Here is an 18862-nt window from a genome sequence, read left to right as displayed (position 1 = left end):
TGAATGGTGGAAGCATTTTCTAGAAGTTTCTGCCATATGGAGCAATTTCTTATATTACAATAAGAATTCCTGGCATTTGGTACAGAAGCTAGTATACCGTGTGGTGCTGTGTAGGAAAATAGACAGACCATGCTTTATTTTGTATGGAAATCTGTACTCCTTGAAAGGCTTTCCTCATAATTAAGGACTGAGATTACTTTCAAACTAAGTATTATCTGCCTTGACTTGAGCCCTTCTACAGTAGATTCTCTTTCTCTGCTTTTGATAGATAGTACTACTTTTTTTTTTTTTTTTTTTTAAATGCGAGAGCCAGTTCATCTAATGACTCGGTAATTTATGTGGCTCAAAGGCACACCTTAGTTTGGATTTTTGCTGCTTCCCTAGGTAACCCCCCAGCTATTACCTAGAATGGCCTGTCTGCTTGTAGCGACCTTCATTAAGAAGGGAAGGTCAGGGCTTTCAGCATCAGGGCCAACACTTTTTACTAAACTGGCCACCAGGGGCTGCTGTTAGGATGGTGAGGCTGAGCTCACCTCCCTAGAGGCAAGTTTACCTTTTCTACAACCAGTAAATTTTGTTAAGCTACCAATCCTGGTTTCAAAACTCAGTTCTCACTACACAGCCTCCAGTCACCAAACACGCTTAGGGCTGTAGCCCTTCCAGCCAGGTATTACGTAGAACCTGGACAAGATTCAAGACCTAAGATTAAGACTTGTGTGTTTCTCATTCAGTGCCAATAAGCTGTTATTAATACACTGATTCCACATATACTAAAAAGCTTCATGAAATGCACTGGGGTTTGTACTCACGGAAAGTATGGCCCACGTTTGGACTGCTCAAGATCCAGGCCTCTGTAGGGATGGCTCTGTGACGGTGGACGTCTGTGGTTTTTCAGGGAGGTGTTCTTGCCCCAACACAGACAGCACCTGGCCTCACTCAGATCTAACTGAGATGTGAAATGCTAAAAGGTGTTTTTTGTTGTCATTTTGCTTTTTGATTTTTTATAAAGGCTGCATCTTTGATGAGTCCAGGATTAACAGCAGAACAAAAATATACAGCTAATGTTGGAGCTGGCAGGAGCCTTAGAGAGAGCCTCTGGAGCAAATCCCTTCATTTCTCCCTGAATTTTAATTAAAAAAAAAAATAGAAGAAAAGGTAGAGGAATAATACACAAACCCCACAAATGCCACACACACATAGCCTTCACTTGGATTTACCACTGGTTACCATTTTGCCACATTTTTCTGATAAAGAGGGTTTTTTTGTTTTTTGTTTTTGAAAGGTGCATGTGTTACTGCCTTTAAGTAAAACACAAAGCACAGAGCTTAGCCTGAGTTATTTATGAGAGTGGGAGGCTTTGATATTTTTGCTCCTAGGAGTAGTCAAGAGAGTGGCACCAGTTTCTGCTTTGCCCTGAATATATTTGTTTTGTTTATTTGAGGTAAAACCAGTAGGCTACTGGTTTGTAGTTGTTCTGCATGGCTGGTCGTCACCCTACCGGGCGAGTCTTCACACGAAGCAGCATGTATAAAGTTCTTAGAATAGTAAGATTTTTTAAAAGCCTTAAATCATAGAACATAAAATATCTTATAGTCAGATGCTATGAGGACAAATAGTTGATCGTTTATGCCCAATAAAGGGATTCTACCCCCTGATCTAGGAAAATTCCACTGATGACCAACCACATCATGGGTATAGGATTAAATTTTTTCTTTCAATTTTCTAATCCAAGTATTTGTGACTTGGAACCATAGATCTGGCTACTGCCATTAGAATTTTTAAGCATCGTTTAGATATGGTATAAATGCTGTTGTATTATTTGCGTAAATATCTGTCTGCCCAATTAAACTGTAATATAAGATCATTTGAAAGCAAGGACCATATGTTGTAAGTCTTTGTATCCCCTTTCCAGTATTTTGCTTATAGTAGGCATTTAGTAAGTGTGTTTTGTTTGAACACTTAAAAAGTATTTTAGCTTTTCCTCCTAACGTATTGTGAAATGCTTCCTTGGGCTCCCGTGCCCATGAGAGCCCTGAGGAGCCTTGGGGGACAGGCTGGCAGTAAACAGCCTACCCAGCCTGGAGCAGTGGTTGTTCCCGTCCGGCTCTGTCACCCTTTATTCAGGCAGAAGTTCTGAACAACCATGTGAGACTGTTCAAAAGAATCAACTGTGGTTGGGCCTGAGGAAAACCAACAAGATGAAGCTTCAGGGAAAAGTCAGACTGGTTTTATCTGTTATTACAGATGCTTTCTAGTTTAGAAACCGCCCTGTGTGCGCGCTGGCCGGTGGCTGCCTGCTGACATGGAGGCCCAGATGTGGCCTTTCGGCATTGGCCTTCAGACCTGCCCTGTTCCTGCACAATCAGGACAGAGCTGGACACCGCCACACTCGCTCCCAGGCCCCCGCTGTGTGTCATCCTCTGGATTCTCTGAATTGTCCACAGTGTGGACAAATGGTGGTGGCCAGTTGAACAAAGTTACTTTCACTAAAATTTGAGCCAGGGGGAGAAGGCGCTCGGCCTTTCTTCTGCTGTCCATGTCATATGGTCTCTTTTCAGGTGACGTGTATTTGAATACTGGAATCCTAGGCATGTTGTCAGATTACAACTGAGAATTAAACACTGGAGACCTAACGCTGAATCTCAAAGCTGGGTTTTGACAGAAAGGGGTATTCTTGTTTTCTCCTTTTAAAAATGAAGAAGCTGAGGCCCAGCACATGCAGTGCCCATGCAGCCTCACTGCTGGTGGTGGCTGAGCTGCGCCCGATCCCAGGCCAAGGTCCCCCACCTCTCAGGCAGTGCTCTGGAGAGGTCCAGGCCGGGCTGACAGCTGACGGATAGATGGCCGAGGATTGTGGGACCTAGGGACACCCTGGGCCTCTGGAGGAAGAGCAGGTGTGGGCGGCCATATGTGCATGCAGTCGGCCAGGTGGGGCCACTGCCAGGCCAGCGGGGCAAGGCTGGCCCAGCACTCATGCTCCGCCTGCAGCTCTGGCCCTCCGCCCCCTGTGCCCACTCTATCAGAAGCCTGCTTGTGTTGGACTCAGACGAATGGCGGCATTTTCCATCGGCAGGCTTAATGAAGGCCCTGGAGACTTCTGCGGATGTTGAACCCACACCCTGGAGCCCCTTGAGTGGAAGTTCGCACCTCGTGTCGCAGGAGCTGGGCCGGGCTGCGCCCCTGTAAAGCCGCGCTTTCTTCAGAGCCGGCCGCAGCCTTCCCTTTGGTCTGTGCACTTGCAGAATAGATTTCACCTCTAAAATGAGCCTATTTGGCCCAGTGGAGGTGTGATGCCTATAAAACCAGCCTTGTTAGAAATGACTTATTCATTCCCTCTCTTTTACTGTTCCACTCAAGCCTTTTGTGGTCTTTGCTAGTTGGCAGGTAACAAAAAAATGCAGTAAATCCCGGCCTTTCAACGTCTGAGCCTGAGCTATCACTTTACATAATAAAAGGAAGACCGTTTAACAGACATTTATTGAGTGTCTACTGTGTCCCAGGCGTTGGGGATCTAGAAATGACTGTGAGGAGTTCCGCCCTTGAGGAGCTCGTATTCTTAGGATTTAGATAGCTGATGACCTTGACGGTGACTCCTTTGGAGTTGCAGGATTACCATTGTAGGTTTGGTCTAGTCACTAGTGGAGGAAGAGGATGGGTAGAAATTCATAATGTTGCTGGGACTAAAGTCATAGTTTTGCCCAGGGCTGCTATGTGAGAGGAGCCACTTAACCACTGAGCAACCTGGAGCTCTCTTTAGCAAGTGTGTTCACTCCTTGTTCTCCACCCTGTCAACGCAGGAGATTGATGGAGAGTTGGTGAGAGAGATTGAGGCTTTTCTTCTCTCTCTCGGCCCACGACCCTTGCTAGTGGCTCTGTCCTCTTGTTCCTTCAGTACTATTGCTGGTCCCTGGTGCGTCACCATATTTGGTTCTCTTAACTTTGCCCACAGTTCTGTGGATTGTCCTTTGGTCGAACCCTCTGAATATGCCATCTCTTTCCTGCTGAAACCAGGCAGTGGTGAGGTAAGCAGCAATTCACTTAAATGATAAAAACTTTCTTTGTGAAAATGTCTTCTTACAGCCTTGTCTAAGTGGACACAGTTAGTAGATGGTAGATCCCAGGTTTAAATACAAGTCTCTCTTACCAACCCCCTGCCCCTCCGGTTCTCCCTCCCTCCCCACCACCAGCTCCAAGCCATACACATCTATTTTATCACTATTTCATAGTGCATATTATATCGAGTTTATATTTTTCTTTTTGATGCCATCAGCATTTTGATGACAGTAGATAGGCATTTGTTATGTGGCTTCGTTTTGGGTTAAATAGGTCTCTTGGTGAGGACTATGGGATGGGAATTAGAGCAAGGATTTGGGAGCCAGACAGATTTGGTTTCATGGGTTCAAATTCCAGCTCTGTGACTTACTGCCTGTGTGGTTTGGGCAAGACTTAATGCTGTCTGAGGCTCTGTTTCCTCTCCTGTGGGTGGTGCTGATAATGCAGAGGTGTTGCTTGGTAAGGATTGGGGATCCTGGGTCTAAAGCACCCAGCACAGTGCTTGGCATGGGATGTGCATGCAGCAAACGGTGGCTTTCAGACCACTGCTGTAGTTGAGTGTGTGACTAAACAGAACTTAAGTCCTTTAGCAGGAGAAGTTGCCCATCACTTCTCTGTCCAGCTGGAAAGTCTCTTTAGAAAAGACTTTTGTTCTGAGAAGTCCCTTGAGTGGCCTCTCTCGGTGATAATCAGGTGGTGCAAGGAGGAGCCCAAAGGAAAGCATACTCAGACCCCGTGGTTGCCTGCACAAGCTGCCTCCCAATTCCCCCATGGTATGCAAGGCTAATGGATGGGGAGTAGGGCGTTAATTGCATAGAAGACAGGGAGCTTCTTGGGAGTAAAGGGATTGAGACCTTGATCTGCTTCTCTCTCTCTTTTTATTGTGATAGAATGCATATAAAATAAATTTGCTATTTTAACTGTCTTTAAGTCTTCAATTCAGTGGCATAAATTACATTCACGATGTTTTACAACCACCCTCACTATTTCCAAAACTTTTTTATCATCCCAAACAGAAACTCTACCCATTAGCTAATTCCCCATTCTCCTTTCCCTGCAGCTTCTGCTAACCTCTGTTCTACTTTCTGTTTTTATGAATTTGCCTATTCTAGATATTTCATGTAAGTAGAATCATAAAGTATCTGTTCTTTTGTGTCTGACTTCTTTCACCTAGCATAATGTTTTTAAGTCCCATCCATGTTGTAGTGCGTATCAGAATGTCATTTCTTTTTTTGGCTGAATAATATTCCATTAAATGTATATACCACATTTTCTTTATCTGTTCATCTATTGATGGATACTTGGGTTGTTTCCAGCTTTTGGCTATTGTGGATAATGCTTCTATGGACATTGGCACACAAGTATCTGTTTGAGTCCCTGCTATCAGTTCTTTTGGGTATATACCTGGAAGTAGAATTCCTGCATCATATGCTAATTCTGTTTAATTTTTGAGGAATTACCAAAAGGGACCTTCTATTCTGAGAGTCAGTGTTGATAGCCCACTTAGGTGAATTAAGATGGATCTAACTGGAAGGAAGCATTGTCAAGGGTCCCAGGAGAGAACTTACTAGATTGGTGTCAGGCTGACTTGATTGTCACCAGGGCCAAGATGAATGGTCTCAAACCCAGATGCCTTTGGGGACAGGAAGGGGGGTGCACAGGTGCAGCTGCTGGCTGGAGGACATGTGAGTCCCACTGGAGAGTGTGTTCCCCCTGAGATGAAAACAGCTCCTCGGTTTCAGCCAGTTACTGCCACGTGGGAAAGAGTTGATGTTTCTTCAAAAGAAGCAGGAAATTTGATGTGATATATTCCAATTTTTAAGTGTTAGCAACTCATTCAAAATGGGTGGGCCAAATAAAACACATCTCCGGGTTCGTTTTGGCCTGTGGGTGTCCTTTGGTGACAGCTGGTCAAGATGTTTGTAGTAATGGATGGGTTTCAGCAGAGTGTGTCCTTGAAAGGTGGAAGCCTCTTCAGGTCCATTCACCTAGTATGACCGTGCTTGGGATCTCAGCACATGAGAGGAAGAAAGGAAGCAGGGGCCTTGGGAACCCAAGCCAGGGTGCAGTGCCATCCAATGAGGAATCTGGACAAGTAAGGCTCAGGTTACAGGGGGACTCTGTGGCTGGGACAGAACCATCCATGCATGGGACTAATCATGTGAGGAGACACACACATATACATAGGCTACATCTCAAACACTGCCTGGCGCTGTGCTTTGCTTGGTACTGGTGCTCTGAATAAAAGTCTACCTTGAGGAGTGCCAGATGAGCAATCCCTGCCTTAAGTGAGGTCAGGACGAAAAACTGTCCTGGTATTTCAGAAGTGTCATCTTTTGATTATAAAGATCTGCTGTGCTGTGTGCCTTCATCATGGGGTGAAGACACTGAGTGAATGTGAAATTCCCTGTGAAGAGTGTGTGTGTAAAATACCAGTAGTAAGAATTGGGTTGTTTCATGTAAATCCCATAAGAATAGAAGAGTATTTGCTCCTGTTTCCTTGAAAGCGTTTAACTGAAAAGAAGAGAGCTATAAAAAGAGCTTGTGTGCCATGTCTTTGATGATTCATTTTCTGATTTACCCACTTCTTGTTGCCTAGCGACTTACAATGTTATGGCCAAAGCACAACTAATCTAATTATTCACATTGAGGCAAATGTGTCTGTGAGACACAAAACCTTTGTAGCTTAAGATCAGTTCTTTGGTGTTTTTTGGGAAGAGGAGCTCCAAAACACAAATAGAGATTGTAATAAATATTTGAATCCAAAGCTGAATCTTGTTGAGATGGGTAAATTTAGCAGATATGATAAGTAATGGGTGGGACAGCTGTAAAGCAATGTGGCACAGCATGCTGTGGGTCTCTGATCTTACCTGCAGTCAACGTCTATAGCAGATGCTACAATATTATCAGCCATAGAGTAGCCACTTTTGTGTTTTTGCTCTAGATGCAAATTTAAGCATTCGTCTTTTCAGAAGTGGGGATACTGGTGTTATTTTGGACATTAGTGAATGTAGAGTCTCATAAGCTTTAGTTATTTAGTGTTGCATAGGTTTGTTGCCATTTGCTTTTTTTAAAGTGTGATTTATGTTTTAAAAATGTACGCATTCTTGGGAACAGTTTGATAAATGTTTATGCCTGTGTAACTCCCATTACAATTAAGATACGGAACGTTTCCAGCATCCCAGAAGATTCTCTTATTTCCTTTCTGAATCATTTCTCATCCACTTTCCCACCCCTATGCCCAGTTTCAGGCAATCACTGGCCTACTTTCTATCACTATAGATTATTAGATTGGTTTTCTCCAAAATTTCATCTAAATGAAATCATATAGTATAGACTCTTCTGTGTCTCTCTCTCTTTTTTTTTTGATGAGCATTTTGTTTTTGAGATTTATCCATGTTGTTGCATGTATGGGTAGTTCATTCCCTTTTATTGCTGAGTAGTGTTCCATTGAATGGATATGCTGTAATTTATTTATCCATTCACCTGTTAGTGGACATTTGAATTGTTGGCATTTTTTGGCTATTATGAGTAAAGCTACTATGGACGTTGATGTAGAAGTCTTCATGTGGACATGTGTTTTTGTTTCTTTTGGGTAAGTATGTAGGAGTAGAATTTCTGGGTCATATGAGAAGTGTACATGTAACTTTATGAGAAACTGCCAAACTTTTCCAAAAATTATTGTACTATTTTACATTTCCACCAGTAATGTATGAGAATTCCAGTTATCCTACATGTTTGTCAATAGTGGATATTGTCAGAATTTTTAATTTTAACCATTCGAGTGCGTGCGTAGTGGTATCTCTTTGTGGTTCTAATTTGCATTTCCCTGATGACAAATGAGGCTGAGCACTTTTTCATGAATTTATTGGCTATCTGTTGTTTTCTTTTAGTCTGAGCCTGTTCAGATCTTTTGCCCATGTTTTAAGTTGAATTGTTTTCTTATAATTTTGCTTTAAGAATTCTTTTTTATATTCTGGATACAGTCCTTTATCAGATATATGTATTAAGAATAATTTTCCCCAGTTTGTTGTTTGTTTTTTCATTTTTCTTAACATTATATCTTGATGGGCAGCAGTTCTTACTATTCTTTTTTTTTTTTTTTTTGTCTTTTTCATGACCAGCACTCAGCCAGTGAGTGCACCGGCCATTCCTATATAGGATCCGAACCCGCGGCGGGAGCGTCGCCGGGCTCCCAGCGCCGCACTCTCCCGAGTGCGCCACGGGCTCGGCCCGTTCTTACTATTCTTAATTTTTATGAAGTCCGCCTTATCATTTTTTTCCTTTTATGTTTCATGCTTCTTTTGTTCCACCTGAAAAAAGCCTTCTTACAAGGTCAGAAAGATTTTCTCTTATATTTTATTTTAGAAGTTTTATAGTTTTACATTTAGGTCTACAATTCATTTCAGGTTAATTTTTGTATACACATGAGATAAGGATCAGTGTGGGTTTTTTTCTTTTGCATATGATGTCTGTTGTTTCAGCACCTTGTATCAAAAAGATGATTCTTTTTTTCAAGTAAACACCTTGGCACTTTTGCTGGAAATCAAATGAATGTATATGTGTGGTCCTATTTCTGGACTCTATTCTGTTTCAGAAATCTGTAGGTCTGTCTGTATGCTTATACCACACTGTCTTATTACTGCAGCTTTATGCAAGTCTTGAAATCAGGTAATGTAAGTTTTGCAACTGTTTTCTGTTTTTTCTTTTCAAAATTGTTTTAGCCATTCTATGTATTTTTTATTTCTGTATAAATTTTAGAATCAGCTTGTCAATGTCTACAAACAAAAGCTGCTGGAATTTTGATTGGGATTACATTGAACCAGTATATCAATTTGAAGAAGAATTGACATCTTAACAGTATTAAGTTTTCTGATCCATGAACATGGTATACCGCTTCAGTTATTTATGGCTTCTTTAATTTTTAATTCAGAAGTTTTTTGCAGTTTTCAGTGTACAGTTCTGTCACATATTTTGTTTAATTTATCACTAAATGTCCCAGATCTGTTGATGCCATTGAAAATGGTATTTAAAACAATATCAGTCTCCAAATATTCATTGCTAGTGTATAGAAATTCACCTGATTTTTGTATATTGACCTTATATCCTGCAACTTTTCTAATCTTATTAGTTTTAGTATTTTTTTATAGATTCTTTTGGATTTTCATTTTGCATACAACATGTCCCAATAAGAAATAAAGACATATTTACCTTTCTTGAGAATGAGTAGTGTTTTCCTAGTGTTATGGCTGATTCAAAAGGGCTACATTTATGTGACTATAAAGCATTCAGTCATTGGCTCCACCTAAATCGTATTTAACTAATCTGAAATCTCAGAGAAAGGAAATTACTAATTTTTGAAGTTCAAATGTTAGAAAAATTACATTAATTAGGATGATTTTATAAAGCTCATTGAAGTGGAATCTGATAGTGGTTGTTTTGTTTTCAACAGAAGTAGCTGTAACTGATTTGAATTCAAAGATTTTGCATTTTTTTGATTCTTATATATCCATATCAAGACCACACATTATCATTGCCTTTTTTGGGTTTTACCTCCTGATATACTATCTATCTGTTATTTGTAGAGTTTTTCTTGGTAAGGAATTTAATATGCATTCATATGATAAATGCTTATTAACATGTACTTTTTGCCAGATCTGGTACTGGTAGCAAAACAGAAACATGCATATAGTGTCTTTATGGAACTTACATTTCTAATAAAACAGTGGAACACTGAACAAGTCATTATACAAATTATGTAATTACAGTTGTGATATGTGCTATAAAGTAACTAAGAGTTCATGAAAGGGAGCCTTAACCTAGATTGGGAGGAGCTGTGGGTCAGAGATGCCTTTCCTAAAGAAGTAACATTTTAGCTATCCTCTGGTCATTGAGTTAAAAGAGTTAGGTAGATTTGGGGGTTGGGGGTGGGTAATACTACTTATATGTCAGCCCATTTGCCTTAATATATAATCCGAAACTTTTTTCTTCAATAGCATTTCTGCACTGTCTTACTGATCATTAGTAGAGTTTAGCTAAGAATCAGGAATTAATTCCTTTTCCCTACATGTACAAGAGTACTTCAAAAAATTCATAGGGAAATAGAATTGAAAGATAATATGGATCTTTCCATGAACTTTTTGAAGTACCCTTGTATTATTAGCAGCTACTTTTGCAGCTCTCCAGTCGTCATTATAACTTGAGTGCATTTGAGAGGACATAACAGGCAGATTTGCATCAAACAGGTAGTAATTTTGCTATTTCTTGCAACCGGAATTTTGTTCTCTTGTCCAGGGATGATGGTGGGTTGGTGGAAATGTTTGTGGGGGAGCCTAAGTGCTTTTCATGTGTATTCAGTTTTACTTTATGGCTTAAAATTGCATTTGACTGTAGTGTATAAATATATAGGAGAATTATAGGTGGTATACAGTTATATTTCTTAAGAGGTTCCGGTTTCATTTGATATCTTTTATATTTTCTTAGTTCTGAGTAATTTACTTGGTTCTGAGTAAGCCCTGCAAGATTATGTAAAAGAGGTGTAAGAAAAAAATCCATATTCCTTGCTTTCATCAATTTTAATTTATCTTGCATATTTTTACCGCTTTAAGTATTGCTTTCAAAAACAATTTGGAATATTGCTTTAGTAGTTAGTAGACGTAACAATGATGATGCAATTCCTTGAGAATTTGGCTCCCAACTTTCATGCAAATAAGAATAGGTGATTAAACTTGGCAAGTCAGGTTGGCCCTCTTTGTCAAAGGGAAATGTATAATTGAATAGTTTGAGTGAATTTTCTTAGCATTTGTCATACACTATTGTAGTTATGTGTATACATATCTGTCCTTCCTCCTCTCTTTTCATTGTGGTACTGATTTTGAGACAGTGGGTACTTCATACATATTTCTTAAATGAAAGACATATAGATTGCCAATCTGGATTGTTCACTTTAGAAGAGGCTTTCTGTTTTATTGCTGTTTGAAAGTTTGACTTGGGGCTAGTTGTTTCTTTTTGTTTCATCTTGCTTTTCTTTGAATGGGAGATTCACGGTACTAACATCTGGTAAATAATCTCTTAGTTGCCTGTTTGAGTTAATCAAAACTGGAGTTTGTTAATAGTTTTACCTCTCTATTTTTTGTGATTTAACCTGTTCACCTATATCTGTCTTTAGTCACTATGATGTCCAGGTGACATCTAGCCGTCCTGGGGAACGTGATGGAAATTCGGATCTGTGCATTTTATGCCTTAAGGATGTTGACCAAAGTTTTAGGAGAGGTTTGGGGGGGTCACCTTTGTATGTTACTTATTCATTCTCTCTTTTTCGTCCAAAAGAGTATATATATTAAAGAAATAATGGTGAATGGAGACTATTCTGCTTAAAATTTATCTTGGTACTCAATAATGTGAAGATTGACAGTGTCATTGTCGACCTGACTGTTACTTCTGCTAGCTCATCTCCTCTGATGAGCTCTTCTTCACTTGATTACATCTTAGAATACAAAGAAAAGAGTCGCAGATTCAGGGACACACAGACAGGAGAAGGCCATGTGACAACAGAGGCAGAGATGGGAGTCATGTGTCTACAAGCCAAATGTTGTTGGTAGCACCAGAAGCTGAGAAGCAAAGACAGATTTTCCTCTAGAGCACGGCCCTGTTGACACCTTGGTTTTTGACTTGTGGCCTCCAAAACTATGAAAGAATACGTTTCTGTTGTTTCAAGCCACCCAGTTTGTAGTACTTTGTTATAGCAGCCCTAGGAAATGAATACAACTCCTTTGTGGTCTTCTCTTTTATCTGTAGTCACTTATCCTCTCTCCTGGCTTTAAATCATCATCGATAGTCTAATGAGTCCCACATTTACATCCATAGCATGGACCTCTCCCCTGAACTCCTGACTCCCACATCCTCCTGCCTATTCATTGCTTCCACTGGATTTCTGACTCATACCTCAAACTTAACATGCCCAGAGCTGACCAGTGATTCTTCCTCCATACTGGCTCTTCTCATGGTATTTCCAGTGGTAACTCACTCTGTCCTTCCAGGTATTTGGGCCAGAAATCTTGGGCTTCTTTTTGACCCCTCATTCTCTCTAATGTTACAAATGTGTTAGCAAATCTTTCAGCCTCTAATTCAGAGTCTATTGAGAATCCCATCCTCTCACCATGTCTACTGTCATGCTGGTCCAGGCAGTAATCTCACTCCTGGGAATTAATGGGACTTTACAGCCGGCCTCTCTGCTTCCACTTGTTTGCTGCCCTTCAATCAACTCTCAGCACAGCAGTCATTGGGGGTGATCCTACTGTAACAGAGTCAGGGCATCCCACTCCCTTCCTCAAAACCCTTCCAGGCTCCCTATTGCTCCTAGAAGAAAGCCCCATCCTCATGGCAGCCTTTAAGGCCCTCCAACATGGGTCCTGCTGCCCCCTGCCCCCTCTGGCCTCGGCCTCTTTGTTCTCCCCTGGCCCACTCTGCTTTCTTTGCTGTTCCCTGATCAGCTCTTTGCTCTTTAGAGCGCTGCACTTGCTCTTCCCAGGAATCCCTATGTATAAATAAAACTTAGCACTCACTTCCCCCAGGTCTTTCCTTCAACATCACCTTCTCAGTGAGATCTTTTGTCTACCTGACCTAAAGGGGCTTGCCTCCAACGCTTCTCATCTCTCTTCTATGCCTGATGGTTTATCCTAGCACTTCTGTCTAACATTCCACATATTGTGCTTATTAATTTTTTTATTACCTGATGTGCACACTAGAGTATAACCCCCCCGAGGACAGGGATTTTGGCCTCTTTGATCACTATTCAATCCTCAGAGCCTACAAGGTGCCTGCCATGTGGTACACATCCAGTAATATTTGATGAATGGATGACTGACTGTATAGGTAGCCAATATACTTTAGCTGGATTTATTATTTTTATAATAACTTATGTTTATTTTACCACTTTTTGTGTTTTTTTCTTTCCACTTTTAATTATGACAATTCTCAACATGGAGAGGAATAGAGAGAACAGTGTAACAAGTACCCCCAAAACCCATCACTTGTATTTAATAAGTATTAACGTTTTGCCTTATTTGCTTCATCTATTTTGGGGGTAAATTATAGACATCAGGACACACATACATTTCTAAAAATTAAGGACATTTTCCTGTATCACCACAGTGCCCTTCTCATACCTATGAAAACTGTCAATAATTCCTTTTTGTTACCTAATGCATACTGTTCATACTCAGATTTCCTAATTATCTCAAAATGTCTTTCCCAACTAGTTTGTTCAAATAAGAATCCAATAAAGAATGACTCATTGCATCTCATTATGCCTTTTAAGTCCCTTCTAATCTAGACTGGGTCACCCCATCCTGCTTCCCTTCATGATAGTGACTTGTTGAAGAGTCCAGCCCAGCTCTCCTGTGAAATGTCTCACACTCTGGATTTCTTTTGATTGCTTCCTCCTAAAGTCACTGAACTTGTTTCTCTCTGCTCTGTATTTCCTGCAAACTGGAAGTAAGTTTTAAAGGTTGATCAATTGTCCTTTACTGGCCAGCTGCCAAAAAAATACAAAAATAAAAAATAAACGTTGATCAATTGAATTTAGTTGAAATAAATTTCATCTTTGAAGCTGCTTCTCTGAAGCCACAGGGAACTTCACAGTGTACCCTTGATGTTAATGGAGGGAACCATTGACGTGTTTTTTCCTTTGAAAGACCTGACATTTGCATGAAGATGGCCTAAGAGCCTGGATCTGTGTTTACTGAGACTGACAGATTTTAATATTGTGCAGGCCTCTCAGGTTGATGATTCCTCCGAACCCCTAGTTCCTAAGGAGCCATCCCAGAGGAAGGCCTCTTGGACCTCTGGAGTCTGGGGTGGGGTTGGGGGGAGCCTCCTTGAGACTCCAAGACTCCTTGTGGTTTCTGGGTAGAGTAGAGAGCTCTGCGTCTGGCTTGGGCAAAATCTCTTCCAAGTTCTGCCTTCCTTCCCCTCCCTGGACCTACATTTGGGGCAAACAGAAAGCACTTTAGGGAACCCCATTCTTTCTTTCTTTTGAATTATTATTCCTATTTTATTTATTTTTTACAGAAACATAATTGATGGTACATATTTGTGGGGTGCTGGGTTGAGTATCAATACCGGTATGCAACACGTGATCCTCAAATCAGAATAATTAGTATATTCAGCATTATACCATGCAATAATTTTTTGTGGCCCTTTACCACTTTCTCACTAACCTCCCATCCCCCTTTCCCACTCTGGTGGCCTCAGTTCTGTTCTCTCCTTTTGAAAGTTCAACTAATTATTGTGATTGTTGTATTTTTCTTTCTTTTTTTATTTATTTGTTTTTTGGTTTTTTTTTGAGCTCTCATGGGTGAGGACATGCAGTATTTCTCTTTCTGTGCCTGGCTTATTTCACTTAACACAGTTTTTCTCCCATTCTGTAGTTGCCTTTCCACTCTGTTAATGGTCTCTTTTGCTGTGCAAACGCTTCTTAGTTCGATATAATCCCATTTATTTATTTTTTCTTTTGTTGCCTGTGCTTTTGGGGTCTTATTCATTGAGTCTTTGCCCAGTCCTACTTCCTGAAGTATGTCCCCTATGTTTTCTTTTAGGAGTTTTATAGGTGAAACTATAAAACTTATATTTAATATAATTAATATAAAGTCTTATATTTAAGTCTTTAATCCATTTTGAGTTAATTTTGGTATGTGGTAAGAGGTATGGGTCTAGTTTCATTCTTCTACATATGGATGTTCAATTTTCCCAGTGCCATATATTGAAGAGGCAGTTTTTTTCGCCAATGTATGTTCTTGGTGCCTTTGTCAAAGATCAATTGGCTGTAAGTATGTGGGTTGATTTCTGGGTTCTCTATTCTGTTCCATTGGTCTGAGTGCCTGTTTTTATGCCAGTACCATGCTGTTTTGGTTACTATAGCTATGTAGTAATATTTGAAGTTAGGTAGTGTAATGCCTCTGGTTTATTTTTTTGCTCAGGATTGCTTTGGCTATTTGGGGTTTTTTCTTGTTCCATATGAATGTTAGGATTGTTTTTCCCATTTCTGTATAGAATGTCATTGTTATTTTGATGGGGATTGCATTGAATCTGTAAATCACTCTGGGTAGTATGGACATTTTCACAATGTTAATTCTTCTAATCTAAGAGCATGGAATGTCTTTCCATTTTTTGTGTTCTCTTTAAATTTTTTGAGCAGTGATTTGTAGTTTTTGTTATAGAGATCTTTCACATCTTTCATTAAATTTATTCCTAGGTGTTTTATTTTTTTGGTGACTATTGTAAATGGGCTTGCTTTTTTGATTTCTTTTTCTGCTAGTTTGTTGTTGGAATATAAAAGTGCTCCTGATTTTTACATGTTGATTTTGTGTCCTACAACTTTACTGAAATCGTTTATCAGCTCTAAGAGTTTTTTTGTAGTGTCTAGATTTTTCTCTATATAGGATCATGTCATCTGCAAACAGGGACAGTTTGATTTTGTCTTTTCCAGTCTAGATACACTTTATTTCTTTCTGTTGCCTGATTGCTCTGGCTAGTACTTCCAATACTATGTTAAATAGGAGGGTGAGAGTGGGGATCCTTGTCTTGTTCCTGTGCTTAAGAGCTGAAATATCATTCCCCATTCAGAATGATATTGGTGGTTGGTTTGTCATGTATGTCTTTTATTATGTTGAGATGTTTTCCTTCTATACCTAATTTGCTGAGAGTCTTTATCATGAAGGCATGTTGAATTTTGTCGTAAGTTTTTCCTGCATCTCTGAGATAATCATATGGTTTTTGTCCTTGGTTTTGTTGATGTGATGTATCACATTTATTGACTTGAGTATGTTGAACCATCCTTGCATCCTAGGATGAATCCTATTTGATCATGGTGTATAATTTTTTTGATGTGCTGCTGTATTCTGTTTGCTAATATTTTGTTGAGGATTTTTGCATCTGTGTTTATCAAAGATATTGGCCTGTAGGGTTTTTTGTTGTTGTTGCTGTTGTATTTTTGTGTGGTTTTGATATCAGGGTGATGCTGGCCTCATAGAATGGGCTTGGGAAAATGGCCTCTGTTTCAATTTTTTTGAATAGTTTGAATAGAATTTGTTTTAATTGCTCTTTAAAGGTTTGGTAGAATTCAGCAGTAAAGCCATCCAGTCCTGGGCTTTTCTTTGTTGGGAGATTGCTTCAATCTTGTTAATTGTTATTGGTCTGTTCAGGTTTCCTATTTCTTCTTGGTTCAGTTTTAGTAGTTTGTATGTGTCCAGAAATTTATCCATTTCCTCCAGGCTTTCAAATTTGTTGGTGTGTAGTTGTTCATAATACTCTTTATTGATTGTATTTCTGTGTTATTGGTTGTAATGTCTCCTTTTCCATTTCTGATCTTTGTTATTTGGGTCTTCTCTCTTCTTTTTTTAGTTACTTATGAACTCTAGAGCTGGAGGGGACTTTGGAAAATTTAGGATGTAATATATGATAGAAAATATAAAAATGAACTGAACTTATTTCCTTGAATTCTAGTTTCTGAACAGTTTGTTTTTATATAGTTATTATATGTATTATCATATTGCATACTAGTTTAGACGTATGGAATATGTTAATCTAGCTTTTATCGGTCATGAGTTAGGAAGTACTTATATTACCCAAATGGCATTTTAAGGAAAAGCTACCATCATCTAATGTAATACCAAATTACGACCTTTTCATTTCTTTTTTTATGACACAGGAAATCTGGGATCCTCTTACGCAGTGGCTTGGGAAACATGTGGATCCTGAAGGAGTAATAAAATCCAGCAAGCTCTCCCTTAAATTTGTTTCATCCTACACGTCTGAAATAGAAATAACCCCATCTTCTATACCTGTGGTTACTGACACAGAGGCCTTCTCATCAGAAAATTTTAACTTAGAGATCTATCGACAAAATCTGCAGACCAAGCAACTTGGAAAAATAATTCTGTTTGCTGAGGTTACGCCCACCACGATGAGTCTTCTGGATGGGTAAGTTCTCATCAGGCCTCCTCTGCACCTGCTGGGAAGAACCCTGTTACATTGATTATTCTCTTTAACCAGTAGCGGAGGAGGGGGATAGAGTTGTAGAATAATACATTTTAACAAACCTGTTAGCAAGGTGGAAGTACTCCTGTCCTAGAAGAGTTAAAATGTAGGAAAAGTTAAAGAAAGTTCTTTGATCAAAGATTTGCGTTTTACAGAATGGGAGGTTTTTGTGTCTTGTGTCTTTCTTCCTTGAATCAGGCCTTCCAGAGTGTCATTGGAAAAAAGAACATGAAAAAACCAAGTTTAACAGGTGGCATCATTTCTCAAGTTTTCATTTTATTTTTGTGCGGTTATAACCAGCTTTAAGCATTTAATTGAGGATATTTTACAGGGGCTTTAGAATAGCAAATTTGAATGACACATAAGCCGTGTTAAATTGAAATAAGTTGGAGCTTTGCATTTTGAAAGCTGTTTTGGTACGTTACTTTCTGATACGTTTTTTAAGTGCTCTGTAATCCTATTTGAAAGTTTGAAATTTACTCTTTTTACAAGATTTCCTTTTCATTCCTTCTGTTTTGTGAACTTTGATTAAAGGTTAAAAAAATGGAGGCAGGTGAAAGGGATTTTTTAAACTTCCCAATCAGTCAGTATTAATTAATATTATTTTAAAAAGTCAGGTTATAAAGGGAGGGAATAAGAAAAATATTTTCCCTCAATGTGAGACCAGAATTTAAGGAATCTAAAACTCCAGATTTAGTCATTTCACCTGTGGGTCTGCGTGGTTAGGCAGATGTATAATTCAGTGTATGGAAATATCTTGGCCTTTGTTCTTAATAATAATTTCTGGAATTTAATAATATGTTGACATAAAATGATGAGATTACTTTAGCATTTTCTTGACTCTGATACTTTAAGTCATTGGAGTAGAAGTTTTAGTATATGTGTAGTGGGTAGAAAAAGCACTTGTGTAGGAGAACTGGCAGAATGAGGGGGATAGAGTAGGAAGAGGACTTTAAGCCATATTAATGAACAGTTCTTGTTTACTGAGTTAATTTGTGTTGTCATAGGTACTTTATTTTCCAGCATTCCCTGAGCCTCCTCCTTCCCTCTCTCCTCCCCAATCCTCCACTGCCTAGTGGAGAAGGGAAAAAAAGCTGTTCTTGTAGATGGAACAATTATGACTTGCTTATTACCAATCCTGTGACAATACTTTGTTACTCTGGTGAAGGCTTTATTATATTTAATGGGTAACCTTCAATATGATAATAAAAAATCAGACATTATTTAATAAAAGATTGTGGGAAGTGAAGTTCAGTTGGAAAAATGTGGGCACTTCCAGACCATTTTCGTTGTTCTGTGGACACTAGTGAAAAACATTTTATGTCGAGACGATCTTGAGACATTGGCAGTGTGGTCAGTGTGCTTGCGTTGTGGGCAGCACTTTACCAAGAGGGCGGCAAGTGCCCGCTAGAGCAGTTGGGCCAGGGCTCCCATGTGTAATCAGATGGGTGGGCTTCATCACATGCTGTCAAGCCTGTATTTTAGGACAAAAGAAAACCCTGTGTAAATACACTGCTTTAAAACTCTTGAATATCAGTAAGTTCCTTTTTGATACCGAACTTACAAAATAAATTCTGCCATAAGCAACTTGGGTCTGTAAAAGTGTGTGCCAGACACTGAATCCGTGTAGCTGAGCTTGACAGTACTAAAGACAGAACCTCCCAGAGGATTAAGTTTTTATTTTTATAAAAGAGAAAACTATTTTAGCTTTTCCTGGGGTGTTTAGGCATCGTCTTTATTTCTCTTCTTGTCTGGTCTCTGCAGAGCACAG

General features: G+C 39.5%; 1 protein-coding gene across 4 annotated transcripts in view; it reads left to right on the top strand.

Annotated features, from left to right (window-relative positions):
• The window catches only part of HLCS (holocarboxylase synthetase), a 202409-nt gene that overhangs the window by 53415 nt on the left and 130132 nt on the right, over positions 1-18862 (top strand). For all 4 annotated transcript variants that reach the window (XM_063109463.1, XM_063109433.1, XM_063109442.1 and 1 more), the window contains one exon: positions 16763-17034. In XM_063109463.1, coding sequence (XP_062965533.1) covers positions 16763-17034 — 272 coding nt within the window. The remainder of the gene's footprint in view (positions 1-16762; positions 17035-18862) is intronic.

The sequence above is a fragment of the Cynocephalus volans genome, chromosome 1, assembly GCF_027409185.1.
Source record: "Cynocephalus volans isolate mCynVol1 chromosome 1, mCynVol1.pri, whole genome shotgun sequence".
NCBI classification, from domain to species: domain Eukaryota; kingdom Metazoa; phylum Chordata; class Mammalia; order Dermoptera; family Cynocephalidae; genus Cynocephalus; species Cynocephalus volans.
This window is presented reverse-complemented; position numbering and strand designations above follow the sequence as displayed.